At 50.3% G+C, this 15732-nt stretch overlaps 1 protein-coding gene across 1 annotated transcript in view; it reads right to left on the bottom strand.

Annotated features, from left to right (window-relative positions):
• LOC119957855 (mitogen-activated protein kinase kinase kinase kinase 5-like) overlaps window positions 1-15732 on the bottom strand; it is a 180459-nt gene that overhangs the window by 129856 nt on the left and 34871 nt on the right. The window contains exon 2 of the mRNA XM_038786010.1: window positions 9479-9536. Coding sequence (XP_038641938.1) covers window positions 9479-9536 — 58 coding nt within the window. The remainder of the gene's footprint in view (window positions 1-9478; window positions 9537-15732) is intronic.

The raw sequence follows: 15732 nt of genomic DNA, 5'->3' as shown, positions 1-15732 counted from the left end.
ATACCGTGTGCAGCTTTGGTCTCTTTACCCAAGAAAGGATATAGTTGGCATAGAAGGAGTGCAGCAAAAAAGTTCACCAGGCTGATTCCTGGAATTACAGGATTGTCTTATGAGGAGAGGTTGGGTTGGACTAAGTCTGTATTCACTGGAGTTTAGAAGAGCGAGAGGCGATCTCATTGAAATGTGTAAAATTCGGACAGAATGGATGCAGGCATGATGTGTCCCCTGGCTGGGGCTCTGAAACAAGGGCATTGCTGTCAGGATATGATACAGGCCGGCAAGGCGCGGCGGTGGTTGGAAGGAGAAGGGGTAGAGTGGGTTAGGAAGGAGGAGGAATCTTGTAAGGGATCTAGTTTGAGGGCTATGGTGACGGCAGCATTGCCAATGGCTCCGAGTAGGTATTCAGGGAGCCCAGTGGTGCAGTCCACGGTGAAGATATGGAATCAGCTGAGGAGGCATTTTAGGGGGAAGGGATGTCGGTGTTAACGCCGCTGTGCGAGAATCATGGGTTTGAGCCGGGGGGGGATGGATATTGTATACAGGAGGTGGAGGGAAGTGGGGCTCGTCAAGGTGAGGGACTGTATTTGGAGGAAGGGTTCGCCAGTCTGGAGGAGCTATGGGGGAGGGTAGAGCTGCCGACAGGTAGCGAGTTCAGGTATCTACAGGTTAGGGGCTTTGCACGAAAGGTCTGGTAGGGGTTCCCTAGATTGCCGGGATACACCCTGCTGGAGTGACTGCTGCTTCCGGATGTGGAAGGGCAGGGAAGAATTGGGGATGTGCGGGTGGTGAAGATCAAGGAGAAATGGGAAGCGGAGTTGGGAATGAAGATCAATTGGAGAATATAGAGTGAGGCACTGCGTAGGGTAAACGGGACCTTCTCTTGTGCAAGGATGAGCCTGATACAGTTGCACCGCACTACTACTGGGCTTGGATTTTCAGTGCAATCTCCAGAGCCTCACCCTCAAATTCGGCAGGCCCCTACCTCCACTCACCGTTTGCGGCCTCACGACCCTCAAGGTTGACCCCACCTCCCTCTTTGCCAATCTAACTGCGGATTGCAAGCCCGTTGCCACCTGACTTCATCAGGTCCGAAGTCCAGTGGCTGCTTCGGGAGGGTATCATCGAGGCCAGCAACAGCCCCTGGAGAGCTCAAGTAGTAGTAGTAAAAATGGGGAAGAAACACAGAATGGTCGTGGACTACAGCCAGACCATCAATCAGTACACGCAGCTCGATGCGTACCCTCACCCACGCATATCTGAGATGGTCAACCAGATTGCGCAGTACCGGGTCTTCTCTACTATTGACCTGAAATCCGCCTACCACCAGCTCCCCATTCATAAATCGGACCGTCTATACACTGCCTTCGAGGCAGACGGTCGGCTCTATCCTTAGGGTTCCCTTCGGCGTCACTAACGGGGTCTCGGTCTTCCAAAGGGAGTTGGACCGAATGGTCGACCGGTACGGTTTGCGGGCCACGTTTCCGTACCTAGACAATGTCACCATCTGCGGCCATGATCAGCAGGACCATGATGCCAACCTCGCTAAATTCCTCCGCACCGCCACTCTCCTCAACCTCACTAAATTCCTCCGCACCGCCACTCTCCTCAACCTCACCTACAACAAGGAGAAGTGTGTGTTCCGCACGACCCGCTTAGCCATCCTCGGCTATGTAGTCCAAAACGGGCTCCTGGGGCCCGATCCCGACCGCATGCGCATCCTCATGGAGCTTCCCCTCCCCCACTTCCCCAAGGCCCTCAAACGCTGCCTGGGGTTCTTTTCCTACTACGCCCAGTGGGTCCCAAACTATGCGGACAAGGCCTGCCCACTCATACAGTCCACCCAATTCCCCCTTACGGCCGAGGCACAACAGGCCTTCGCCCGTATTCGCTCAGACATAGCCAAGGCCGGGATGCACGCAGTAGATGAGACACTGCCCTTCCAAGTAGAAAGCGATGCTTCAGATGTCGCCCTCACTGCCACTCTAAACCAGGCAGGCAGACCCGTGGCATTCTTTTCCCACACCCTTCATGCCTCTGAAATTCGGGACTCAACCGTCAAAAAAGAGGCCCAAGCTACCGTTGAAGCTGTGCGGCATTGGAGGCATTACCTGGCCGGCAGGAGATTCACTCTCCTCACTGACCAACGGTCGGTAGCCTTCATGTTCAACAACACGCAGCGGGGCAGGATCAAAAATGATACAATCTTGCGGTGGATAATCGAGCTCTCCACCTATAATTACGAGATTTTATATCGCCCCGGCAAACTCAACGAGCCCCCAGACACCCTCTCCCGAGGTACATGTGCCAGCGCACAAGTAGACCGACTCCGGGCCCTGCATGACAGCCTTTGTCACCCAGGGGTCACACGACTGTACCACCGTGTCAAAGCTTGCAATCTGCCCTACTCCGTCGAGGAAGCACGGACAGTCACCAGAGATTGCCAGGTCTGTGCGGAGTGCAAGCCGCACTTCTACCGGCCAGACCGCGCGCGCCTGGTGAAGGCCTCCCGCCCCTTTGGACGCCTCAGCGTGGATTTCAAAGGGCCCCTCCCCTCCTCCGACCGCAACACATATATCCTCAGTGTGTTCGATGAATACTCCAGATTCCCCTTCGCCATCCCATGCCCCGATATGACGTCTGCCACGGTCACGTCATCAAGGCTCTCACCACAATCTTCGCTCTGTTCGGATTACCCGCCTACATCCACAGTGACAGGGGATCCTCATTCATGAGTGATGAGCTGCGTCAGTTCCTGCTCAGCAGGGGTATCGCCTCCAGCAGGACGACCAGCTACAACCCCCGGGGAAACGGGCAGGTAGAGAGGGAGAACGGGACGGTATGGAGGGCTGTCCAGCTGGCCCTATGGTCCAGGAACCTCCCAGCCGCTCGCTGGCAACAGGTCCTCCCGGATACACTACACTCCATATGGTCACTACTGTGCACCGCCACAAATAACACACCATGAACGTGTTTTTACCTTCCCTAGGAAGTCCACATCCGGGGTGTCGCTCCCGACTTGGCTCGCAGCTCCAGGACCGGTCCTGCTCCGTAGGCACGTCCGACTCCACAAGGCGGACCCCTTGGTGGACAGGGTACACTTGCTCCACGCCAACCCCCAGTATGCCTACGTGGAGTTCCCCAACGGCTGCCAAGATACTGTCTCCCTCAGGGACCTGCCTCCCTCACGTTCCACTCCAACACACTCCCCCACCCACGCACCACCCTCCCCCATCCCCCCCCCCCCGGCGCTCCCAACATTAGCCCCAACAGGTCCATCCCTCCTTCCCCTGCCCACGCAAGAGGACGAGGAAGATTTTGGCACGCTCCCGGAGCGCCAACACCGCCAGCACCGATGTCAGCGACACCAGCACCGCTAGCACCGACATCGCCGCCGCCGTTACGTTGCTCCCAGCGAACCATCAAAGCACCGGATCGACTCAACCTCTGACAGGCACCGGACTATCAAAATGGACATTTTTTTTCCCCCTCCCCACTGTAAATTATTTGCAAAACTGTATATAGTTCCATGCCACCCCCGCCGGACTCAGTTTCAACAGGGGGTGAATGTGGTGAACCACTGTGTGCACCTGTATTAGGGGATGTAAGGTAGGACCTGCATTACAGGTTCGCCGGTAGCCCCTGCCGGCTAGCTCCGCCCACAAGGAGCCGTATAAATATGCGTGTCCTCCTTCTGATCAGCCATTTTGCCAGCTGCAGCAGGAGGCCACGCATCTGACTGTAATAAAGCCACAGTTGTACCAATCTGAGTCTTTCGTGCAATTGATCGTGGATCAGGAGAGACACCCCATGCACACACAGGCCGTGAGAAGGGCCTAAACAACGGCAGAGACATTCCGTCAGAGATAGATATATTTATGTGTGCAGCAACATGCAGGCAGAGACCTAAAGCAAAGGAGAAACAAGCACCATCTGAGAAATTAGACACGAAGAGACATGCTGACAAACGACAGGGACAGGGAAACACACAGGTAGACAGAGGTAACATAGGGAGCAATCTGACCAAATTGGAACGGAGGCCCATGACGAGGGCGTTTAGCCGGGTTTCCAGGCGCTCGCAGCCGGCAAACACCGAGCTACCTATCGGGACTCTGTGGATCTGTGGAACTCTTTGCCGCAGAAGGCTGTGGAGGCCAAATCACTGAGTGCCTTTAAGACGGAGATAGACAGGTTCTTGATTAATAAGGGGGTCAGGGGTTATGAGGAGGAGGCAGGAGAATGGGGATGAGAAAATATCAGCTGTGATTGAATTGCGGAGCAGACTCGATGGGCCGAGTGGCCTAATTCTGCTCCTATGTCTTATGGACTCATGGTCTTATGTTGCAATTCGGGGCCTCAGCCGTGAACTCCCCACTGAAACCGCACTGATTCCCAAGTGTTGTTCCATCTGGTTCCCGTTTCTGGAGACCAGCACTGGATGGCAGTCGCCTGAGATCTCCGAGGCAAAGGGGTTAGATCCCAGGGCCTTGGCAGCTCAGGCGAGTGCATGCAAGAGCGAGACTAGGGGCGCGATTCTCCAAAACGGAGACTGTGTTCACGCCGTCGTGAACGCCGTCACGTTTCACGACGGCGCGAAACGGGCGCGGGGACGACCGATTCTGGCCCCCATAGGGAGCCAGCACGGAGCTGGAGCAGTTCACGCCACTCCAGCCTCCCTTCCCGGCACCAAATGGCCGCCACGCCAACCCGCGCATGCGCGGGGGACTTCTTCAGCGCGCTGGCCCCTATGCAACATGGCGTCGGGGCTCAGGGGCCGACCGCGCAACAACGTCGGCCCGGGGGGGGGGGGGGGGGGGGGGAAGAGGCCGGCCCCTATCGCGGGCCAGACCCCATCGGAGGCCCCCCCGGGGACGGAGCCACCCTCTCTCCCCCCCCCACCCCCTCCACACAGGCCTCCCCCTGACCCTTCGCGCAGAGTTCCCGCCGACAGCGACCAGGGGTGAACGGCGCCGGCGGGACTCTGGCGTTTCTGCGCAGCCGCTCGGCCCATCCGGGCTGGGGAATCGGTGGCCCGGCCCGCACCAAACACCAAATGGGGCCCATTCTCCACACCTCGGGGAATCGCGCACCAGCTTCGGCGCGGCATGGGGCGGTTGCGCCGATTCTCCCGCCCGGCGCGGGGTTCGGAGAATCACGTCCTAGATGTCTCGCTCCAATACGCAGATTTGCCAGATCGTGGTCTGAGCGGGTGTCAGTTTGTGACATTTAATGCGATCTCGCAAGGCATGGCGAGCGGGGTAGGCCCCGGGGTAGAAGAGGTTTCTCCAGTCATCTACCAGCTGCCCACCCCCCCCCCGCTTTTCGGGCGCAATGCGGCTGGTAGATCGCGCCGTAGGGTGGGGAGACTCACAGATAGAAGTGCACACGCCCACACCCAGCGGGAGACAAAACAGCACCTTGTGGTTAATGTCACAGCACTGTTTAAGAAGGGAGGGAGAGGGCAGCACGGTGGCCTAGTGGTTAGCACAACCGCCTCACGGCGCTGAGGTCCCAGGTTCGATCCCGGCTCTGGGTCACTGTCCGTGTGGAGTTTGCACATTCTCCCCGTGTCTGCGTGGGTTTCGCCCCCACAACCCAAAAAAAAAACGTGCAAGCTAGGTGGATCGGCCAGGCTAAATTGCCCCTTAATTGGAAAAATGATTGGGTACACAAAATTTAAAAAAAAAAAAAAAAAGGGAGGGAGGCAGAAGACGGGAAATTATAGGCCGGTTAGCCTGACTTCGGTCCGTTATTAAAGATGAGATCGCGAAGCACGTGGAAGTGCGTGGTAAAATAGGACTGAGTCAGCACGGCTTCGTCAAGGGGAGGTCACGTCTGAAAAATCTGTTAGAGCTCTTTGAGGAAGTAACAAGGAAGTTAGACAACAGAGAACCAGTGGACATGATTTATTTAGATTTCCAGAAGGCCTTTGACAAGGTGCTGCATAGGAGTCTGTTAAGCACGGTAGCATTGTGGATAGCACTGTGGCTTCACAGCTCCAGGGTCCCAGGTTCGATTCCAGCTTGGGTCACTGTCTGTGCGGAGTCTGCACATCCTCCCCGTGTCTGCGTGGGTTTCCTCCGGGTGCTCCGGTTTCCTCCCACAGTCCAAAGATGTGCAGGTTAGGTGGATTGGCCATGCTAAATTGCCCTTAGGGTCCAAATTGCCCTTAGTGTTAGGTGGGGTTACTGGGTTATGGGGATAGGGTGGCGGTATGGGTTTGGGTAGGGTGCTCTTTCCAAGAGCCGGTGCAGACTCGATGGGCCGAATGGCCTCCTTCTGCCCTGTAAATTCTATGAAATTCTATGAAATAAGTTAAGAGCCCATGGTGTTCTGGGTACGATCCTAGCATGGATAGAGGATTGGCTGACTGGCAGAGAGTGGGGATAAAGGGGTCTTTTTCAGGATGGCAGCCGGTGACTAGTGGTGTGCCTCAGGGGTCTGTGCTGGGACCACAACTTTTCACAATATACATTAATGATCTGGAAGAAGGAACTGAAGGCACTGTTGCTAAGTTTGCAGATGATACAAAGATCTGTAGAGGGGCAGGTAGTATTGAGGAAGAAGGACTTGGACAGGCTAGGAGCATGGGCAAAGAAGTGGCAGATGGAATACAATGTTGGAAAGTGTGAGGTTATGCACTTTGGAAGGAGAAATGGAGACATGGGCTATTTTCTAAATGGGAAGATGCTCCAGAAATCAGAAGCACAAAGGGACTTGGGAGTCCTTGTTCACTATTCTCTTAAGGTTAACGTACAGGTTCAGTCGGCAGTTATGAAGGCAAATGCAATGCTGGCCTTCATGTCAAGAGGGCTAGAATACAAGAGCAGGGATGTACTTCTGAGGCTGTATAAGGCTCTGGTCAGACCCCATTTGGACTATATTGGAGTATTTGGAATATTATGAGCAGTTTTGGGCCCCGTATCTAAGGAAGGATGTGCTGGCCTTGGGAAAGGTCCAGAGGAGATTCACAAGAATGATCCCTGGAATGAAGAGCTTGTCGTATGAGGAATGGTTGAGGATTCTGCGTCTGTACTTGTTGGAGTTTAGAAGGATGAGGGGGGATCTAATTGAAACTGATACTGTGTGGCCTGGATAGAGTGGACATGGAGAGAATGTTTCCACTTGTAGGAAAAACTAGAACCAGAGGGCACAATCTTAGACTAAAGGGACGATCCTTTAAAACTGAGATGAGGAGGAATTTCTTCAGCCAGAGGGTGGTGAATCTGTGGAACTCTTTGCCGCAGAAGGCTGTGGAGGCCAAATCACTGACTGTCTTTAAAACATAGATAGGTTCTTGATTAACAAGGGGATCAGGGGAGAAGGCAGGAGAATGGGGATGAGAAACATATCAGCCATGACTGAATGGTGGAGCAGACTCGATGGGCCGAGTGGCCTAATTCTGCTCCTATGTCTTATGGTCTTGTATTTATAAAGTGCCATTGATGCCGTGAGATGTCAGTACTACACATTCACACACAATGAGAGGGTCAGAGGTACAACACACACATACAGAGCAAGAGATAGATAGTGGAATGTACGGAGGTATTGAATGGCCTTGTCGTTCCCGACTCAAGTGACGCAACGAGACCATTCAATCGTGCCAGAATTTATGATGCTTGGGACGCCCCACTAGATCTAATTTTTTTTTTAATAGGCAACCCAAATTTTAGTGTACAGCTGCAGAGTTACAAAAAAAACCTAGAAATATCAAAAATGTTGCGTTCAACAATTTATATTTCAATAGCAAATAATTTCAGATGTCTGCAATATCAACTGGAGTCTGGCCACATGCAAGACAAGTTGCTTTAAATACAAAGTAAAAACATTACAAAATTGTGTTTATTACAGTTTTCCATTAGGTAATTAGATTTTATACCAATGGATTACATTTATGCAGATCTGATGAATCAAAAACACACGACAGTATTTCTAAAATTCACAGATGAAACGTTAGCGAGATACAAAAAGGATTAACTTTATTCAATCTCAAAATGGGAGAGAGTAGCAATTAGCGTTAGCATCAGATATAGCATCTGATTTTGAGGAGGATAATTGACAGTGCTCCAGGAATAAAACACTGAAAACATAACTAGTAATCGAGCAACTACAGGACTGAAAGGTCTAGTTTTGCCATCCCCACCAGCCTATCAACCTATATAGAAATGGAGAAAAGGCTCAAATTCCCCCAACTTCACCCCCCAGCCCTCAGAGATGTTCAGAAAGAAACCAAATTTTGTTTGAAAGCTTGTTAAAGCCAAAGAAACGTCAACATTTAAAAAAAGAGGGGACTCATGCCAATCTGGTGCCATAGTTTCTCAAAGTAGCGTGCAAGCCTTATCATGTTAAAGTGTGTATTTGTGTGGGTGGTGGAAGTCAACACAAGTAATCCAATTTAAGGACAAGGTTTAGTACGGGAGTTTAACATTGTCTTGTCTGGTCCCGTCCATTACATGGAGTTGAAAAAGCAATTACATTGATGGATTTGCTGGACTGCACATACAGACAATTCTACAATGTGATAAAAAAGCAAATTACTGCGGAGGCCGGAATCTGAAACGAAAGAGGAAATGCTGGAAAATCTCAGCAGGTCTGGCAGCATCGGTAGGGAGAGAAAAGAGCGGACGTTTCGAGTCCAGATGAGCTTTGACAAAGAGTCATCGGACTCGAGACGTTAGCTCTTTTCTCTCCCTACAGATGCTGCCAGACTTACTGAGATTTTCCAGCATTTTCTCTTTCGTTCTACACTGTGGTATTCAATGTAGAAGAAAAACAAAACACTAAGCCCCTTTAAGTCCATGCGATCACCGTGACAACTGTAGACCTGTTCCATCAAGGCAAGGTTCTCAACAGCAGACAGCTGCCTTTAGTTTAACTAAGAACTAGAACATAGAACATAGAACAGTACAGCACAGAACAGGCCCTTCGGCCCTCGATGTTGTGCCGAGCAATGATCACCCTACTTAAACCCACGTAACCCGTATACCCGTAACCCAACAATCCCCCCATTAACCTTACACTACGGGCAATTTAGCGTGGCCAATCCACCTAACCCGCACATCTTTGGACTGTGGGAGGAAACCGGAGCACCCGGAGGAAGCCCACGCACACACAGGGAGGACGTGCCGACTCCACACAGACAGTGACCCAGCCGGGAATCGAACCTGGGACCTGTGAAGCATTGATGCTAACCACCATGCTACCGTGAGGCCCCACTAACTTCATTGGTTTCAGCCTGGATGGCAGGTTGCCCGGATGGCAGGTTGCCCGGATGGCAGGTTGCCCGTGCTGATGATCATGTTCGGGAATGCCCTGCCCTTATGAGGTGGGCGTGAGGACTCCCTAATCAGTAAGTTGCCCAATCGAACCCGGGCGCTGTGAGACTGCAGTGCTAATCATTGTGCCACCCCCAGAGAGTGGATGTATAAGATATTAAACTGATAAGAACAGAAACTACACAATGTTGAGTCAAAATTCTTACCGGGCTCCATTTTGATGATCTTAACTGCAGCCAGATCCCCCGTCTGTTTGTGCCTTGCCTAAATTCAAACACAAGAATTTTGTTAGAAGGAGGCTCCCAACTCACATGTCTTGTGAAGGAATGTAATATAATGAAACTGACATGCACTGCAGCACCTCCCTGATCTAGAGAAACGTCAAAGAGTGAAATGTAGAGGGAGCTTTACTCTGTATCCAACTGGTGCTGAACCTGTCCTGGGAGTGTTTGATGGGGACAGTGTAGAGGGAGCTTTACTCTGTATCCAACCTGTGCTGTACCTGTCCTGGGAGTGTTTGATGGGGACAGTGTAGCGGGAGCTTTACTCTGTATCCAACCTGTGCTGTACCTGTCCTGGGAGTGTTTGATGGGGACAGTGTAGAGGGAGCTTTACTCTGTATCTAACCCCGTGCTGTACCTGTCCTGGGAGTGTTTGATGGGGACAGTGTAGAGGGAGCTTTACTCTGTATCTAACCCCGTGCTGTACCTGTCCTGGGAGTGTTTCATGGGGACAGTGTAGAGGGAGCTTTACTCTGTATTCAACCTATGCTGTACCTGCCCTGGGAGTGTTTGGGCAGTGTAGAGGTAACTTTCCTCTGTGTTTAACCCTGTTTTAGGGGCAGTGTAGAGGAAGTTTTACTCTGTGTCTAACCCATGCTGTAGATGCACTGAGACTGTTTGATGTTGACAGAATAGAGGACACTTTATTTAATTATTTATTTATTTTAAAAATAAATTTGGAGTACCCAATTATTTTTTTCCAATTAAGGGGCAATTTAGCCTGGCCAATCCCCCTACCCTGCACATTTTTGGGTTGTGGGGGTGAAACCCACGCAAACACGCGGAGAATATGCAAACTCCACACGGACAGTGACCCAGAGCCGGGATCGAACCTGGGACCTCGGCGCCGTGAGGCAGCAGGGCTAACCCACCATGCCACCGTGCTACCCGAGGGCACTTTACTAATCCAGTGGTTCCCAACTTGTAGTCCATGGACCACTGCTGGTTCACAAGAGTGCTACAGATGGTCCGTGGAAAAGATTAATACAATTACGTGTATCTAGTGTAATCCTGTTGATCATGTTATTATTTGAAATGTAATTTGCTTCACAAACATCCTTGTGTAATATAATCCGCAATGTATTTGTGAGTGTGCATCAGAAATTATTAAAAATAGCTGCATTTTTAATACCAGTTAAATACAAGTTTGACTCACTGTAGGTATGTAACAAATAATGTTTGAAACGGCTGCTTACGTTGTTCGCAAAAGCTTTTGATGAAGATCTAGGGTCCGCATAAAGGAAAGGTTGGGAACCTTGGGTCTAATGCTTTGCCCTGGGTGTGTATGAGGGGGGTAGTGAAAAGGGAGCTTTAATCTATCTAATCCATGTGGTACTCGTCTTAGGGAATCTTTACTCTGTGTCGAGCTGGATGTTGACGCTGGGTTTAAATCATCGCGAAAATGGACAGGGTCTGTTCATTCCCCATGTCGCCTGGTGTGGTTTCCAGATTGAGGCGTGAACTTGTAAACCACCAGATAAAAAGGTCAAGTTAGTGTGTCTGTGGGGCTGAGAATGACTCATCAACTTGAGAATTATTCAGAGAATTATTAACTGGGATTCATGCCCAGTCAACCCACCCACACACAGAATAAAGGGAATGTCGAGCATTGGTTTATACCAGCCTAATCGATTGATCGCCTGAAATGCCAATTGCCCAGCAGCTGCCCAATTAGGGGCAGCGCGGTAGCATGGTGGTTAGCATCAATGCTTCACAGCTCCAGGGTCCCAGGTTCGATTCCCGGCTGGGTCACTGTCTGTGCGGAGTCTGCACATCCTCCCCATGTGTGCGTGGGTTTCCTCCGGGTGCTCCGGTTTCCTCCCACAGTCCAAAGATGTGCGGGTTAGGTGGATTGGCCATGTTAAATTGCCCGTAGTGTAAGGTTAATGGGGGGATTGTTGGGTTGCGGGTATGGGGTGGATGCGTGGGTTTGAGTGGGGTGATCATTGCTCGGCACAACATCGAGGGCCGAAGGGCCTGTTCTGTGCTGTACTGTTCTATCTAATAACCCTCACCATCAATTTTACAATGCCAGCTTCACTTCTTGGAGCTCTGCCCCTGAACGTCAATAACATGGAGGATGTCATGTTGGTTGGAGCATCCTGGAATCGCCCAGGACATCCGCTTGGAACTGGCATTAGGCGAATCGCTGGGCACATCAGGAGGTTATCTAACTTGGATTGTAATTTTGGCCAAGGCACAGATCCCTGCAGGCTTCCGCTCAAAGGTAAGTTGGCAGTTTTTTCTATTCATCAGCCTGGAAACTCCCTCGGTCTGGAATATGTGCCTATCCGGAGACTGCAGTAATCTGGAAATTAACTACACTGCAGTCATGTGCTCAAACAGGAAGTTTTAAAAGGCTCTGACGGCAGGGTGAGCAATAAGTTTTCATCTTGAGCCCCACTGGGGGAGGACTATGACTTCAAACCTTTGGCTATTTTAGTCGGTTTTGGCTGATGCTATTTCAATCCAACTCCCTCAAAAAGGCCCAGACATCAGCCCACTCAGCAATGAGGCAAGTGGAACGATGGCTGGCAGGTCCCTCACCTCAACAAACTTCCATTACAACAACAAACAAGTAAACAGGAAGTTACACACTAACTCAGACCATAACAGGAACCAGCAGTGTTGACAATAGCAGGTCAGCTGGGGTTCATCGCCATCGGTTGTGGTCACCTTAGGACAGCTCAACAGAGGAGCCAGTCAGCGAAGCCCAACTAAATGTCAACGTGCTGCTCAGCGACCACAGGGCAGGAAGCAAGGCATTGGGATTGCTACAGCATCTTTCATAACCCGAGAAAGATTCCAAATCGCTTTACAGCCAAGGATATACTTTCATATTCGCTGCTGTAATGTAGGGTAATGTGATGATATGATCTGCATACCCGTCTGCCATTGGGCCAGAACGTCGGCTTACCATTGGCCCTGGTCGGTCATGTGCCTCTCGACCGATTGGCCGAGAGGCTGAGTTAACCACGCCTCTATTAACGAGGTATAAATGCTCAAACGCCTGACGATCGTCCCTTTCCACTGTAGACGATCGCAGAGCTGTGTTCTAGTTAATTAAAGCCAGACTTTGGTAAATCACTCGCCTCGCGTGCAATCGATGGTACATCAGAAACCATGGCGTCCCATTTGTGTACAGCAAGCTGATCGTTTTTTTTTGGTGATGGTTGATGAAGGATTGCTGGTCTGGACACCAAACGAGAGAACCTCTGCCATATTGTTGTGATGAACGGTATTAATAACTGCCGTAGACGGTACCTGCCCTTTAATACCTTGCCCCTTTAAGAGGCTTGGAACCCTGGGGGACTCCGCCTCTGGCTACGCCCCCAGGAAACGGTATATAGGATAAGGCTCCATGTGGTGAGCACACTTCTCTCGGATGCTGTTCAGTTCTCTGTAGATTAAAGCCTTTTGATTACCAACCTCGCTCTCGCGTCGTAATTGAGGGTGCCTCAATTGTCATAGGATGTTCTGTGTCCACCTGTGGGGGCAGATGGAGCCCCAGTTAATCGGAATAGGATGAGTCATTTAGTCCCTTGGCCTGTTCCATTATTTGTATCTTAAATGTATTCCCTAACATGGCATCATGTCCTTCCACACCCTTAACCAGCAAAGATCGATCGTACTCAGATTTTAAATGTATTAATTGAACCAGTATCGACTGCTTTTTGTGGGCTAGGTGTTCCACACTTCTAACACCCATTGTGTAAAGAGGAACTTCCTAACTTCTCCCCTGAATAGTCTAGATCAGGGGTGGGCAAACTTTTCCGTGCAAGGGCCACATTCAGAAATTCACAATTCACAAAGGGCCGCATAGTATATTAAGTAAAATAATTACTTCACCCGGTTATGATTCTGGGCGCCTCATATAGAACATAGAACAGTACAGCACAGAACTGGCCCTTCAGCCCTCGACGTTGTGCCGAGCAATGATCACCCTACTCAAGTCAACGTATCCACCCTATACCAGTAAGTAACCCAACAGCCCCCCCCCCCATTAACCTTAAAAAAAAATTTTAAAAATAAAAAAAAATAAAAAAATAAATAAATAAAAAAAATTTTTATTTTTTTTTATGACTTGGTGGGCCGCAGAAATACCTTTGGCGGGCCGCATGCGGCCCGCGGGCCGTAGTTTGCCCACCCCTGGTCTAGATCTAACTTTAGGGTTAAAGTTCAACAGAGGAGCCAGTCAGCGAAGCCCAACTAAATGTCAACGTGCTGCACAGCGACCACAGGGCAGGAAGCAAGGCATTGGGATTGCTACAGCATCTTTCATAACCCGAGAAAGATTCCAAATCGCTTTACAGCCAAGGATATACTTTCATATTCGCTGCTGTAATGTAGGGTAATGTGATGATATGATCTGCATACCCGTCTGCCATTGGGCCAGAACGTCGGCTTACCATTGGCCCTGGTCGGTCATGTGCCTCTCGACCGATTGGCCGAGAGGCTGAGTTAACCATGCCTCTATTAACGAGGTATAAATGCTCAAACGCCGGACGATCGTCCCTTTCCACTGTAGACGATCGCAGAGCTGTGTTCTAGTTAATTAAAGCCAGACTTTGGTAAATCACTCGCCTCGCGTGCAATCGATGGTACATCAGAAACCATGGCGTCCCATTTGTGTACAGCAAGCTGATCGTTTTTTTTTTGGTGATGGTTGATGAAGGATTGCTGGTCTGGACACCAAACGAGAGAACCTCTGCCATATTGTTGTGATGAACGGTATTAATAACTGCCGTAGACGGTACCTGCCCTTTAATACCTTGCCCCTTTAAGAGGCTTGGAACCCTGGGGGACTCCGCCTCTGGCTACGCCCCCAGGAAACGGTATATAGGATAAGGCTCCATGTGGTGAGCACACTTCTCTCGGATGCTGTTCAGTTCTCTGTAGATTAAAGCCTTTTGATTACCGACCTCGCTCTCGCGTCGTAATTGAGGGTGCCTCAATTGTCATAGGATGTTCTGTGTCCACCTGTGGGGGCAGATGGAGCCCCAGTTAATCGGAATAGGATGAGTCATTTAGTCCCTTGGCCTGTTCCATTATTTGTATCTTAAATGTATTCCCTAACACGGCATCATGTCCTTCCACACCCTTAACCAGCAAAGATCGATCGTACTCAGATTTTAAATGTATTAATTGAACCAGTATCGACTGCTTTTTGTGGGCTAGGTGTTCCACACTTCTAACACCCATTGTGTAAAGAGGAACTTCCTAACTTCTCCCCTGAATAGTCTAGATCAGGGGTGGGCAAACTTTTCCGTGCAAGGGCCACATTCAGAAATTCACAATTCACAAAGGGCCGCATAGTATATTAAGTAAAATAATTACTTCACCCGGTTATGATTCTGGGCGCCTCATATAGAACATAGAACAGTACAGCACAGAACTGGCCCTTCAGCCCTCGACGTTGTGCCGAGCAATGATCACCCTACTCAAGTCAACGTATCCACCCTATACCAGTAAGTAATCCAACAGCCCCCCCCCCCATTAACCTTAAAAAAAAATTAAAAAAAAAAAAAAAAATAAATAAATAAATAAATAAAAAAATTTTTTTTTTTTTTATGACTTGGTGGGCCGCAGAAATACCTTTGGCGGGCCGCATGCGGCCCGCGGGCCGTAGTTTGCCCACCCCTGGTCTAGATCTAACTTTAGGGTTAAAGTTCAACAGAGGAGCCAGTCAGCGAAGCCCAACTAAATGTCAACGTGCTGCACAGCGACCACAGGGCAGGAAGCAAGGCATTGGGATTGCTACAGCATCTTTCATAACCCGAGAAAGATTCCAAATCGCTTTACAGCCAAGGATATACTTTCATATTCGCTGCTGTAATGTAGGGTAATGTGATGATATGATCTGCATACCCGTCTGCCATTGGGCCAGAACGTCGGCTTACCATTGGCCCTGGTCGGTCATGTGCCTCTCGACCGATTGGCCGAGAGGCTGAGTTAACCATGCCTCTATTAACGAGGTATAAATGCTCAAACGCCGGACGATCGTCCCTTTCCACTGTAGACGATCGCAGAGCTGTGTTCTAGTTAATTAAAGCCAGACTTTGGTAAATCACTCGCCTCGCGTGCAATCGATGGTACATCAGAAACCATGGCGTCCCATTTGTGTACAGCAAGCTGATCGTTTTTTTTTTGGTGATGGTTGATGAAGGATTGCTGGTCTG

Source organism: Scyliorhinus canicula, chromosome 27 (assembly GCF_902713615.1).
Source record: "Scyliorhinus canicula chromosome 27, sScyCan1.1, whole genome shotgun sequence".
NCBI classification, from domain to species: domain Eukaryota; kingdom Metazoa; phylum Chordata; class Chondrichthyes; order Carcharhiniformes; family Scyliorhinidae; genus Scyliorhinus; species Scyliorhinus canicula.
The sequence above is the reverse complement of the archived record's forward strand: the minus strand, read 5'-3'. Positions and strand labels throughout refer to the sequence as shown.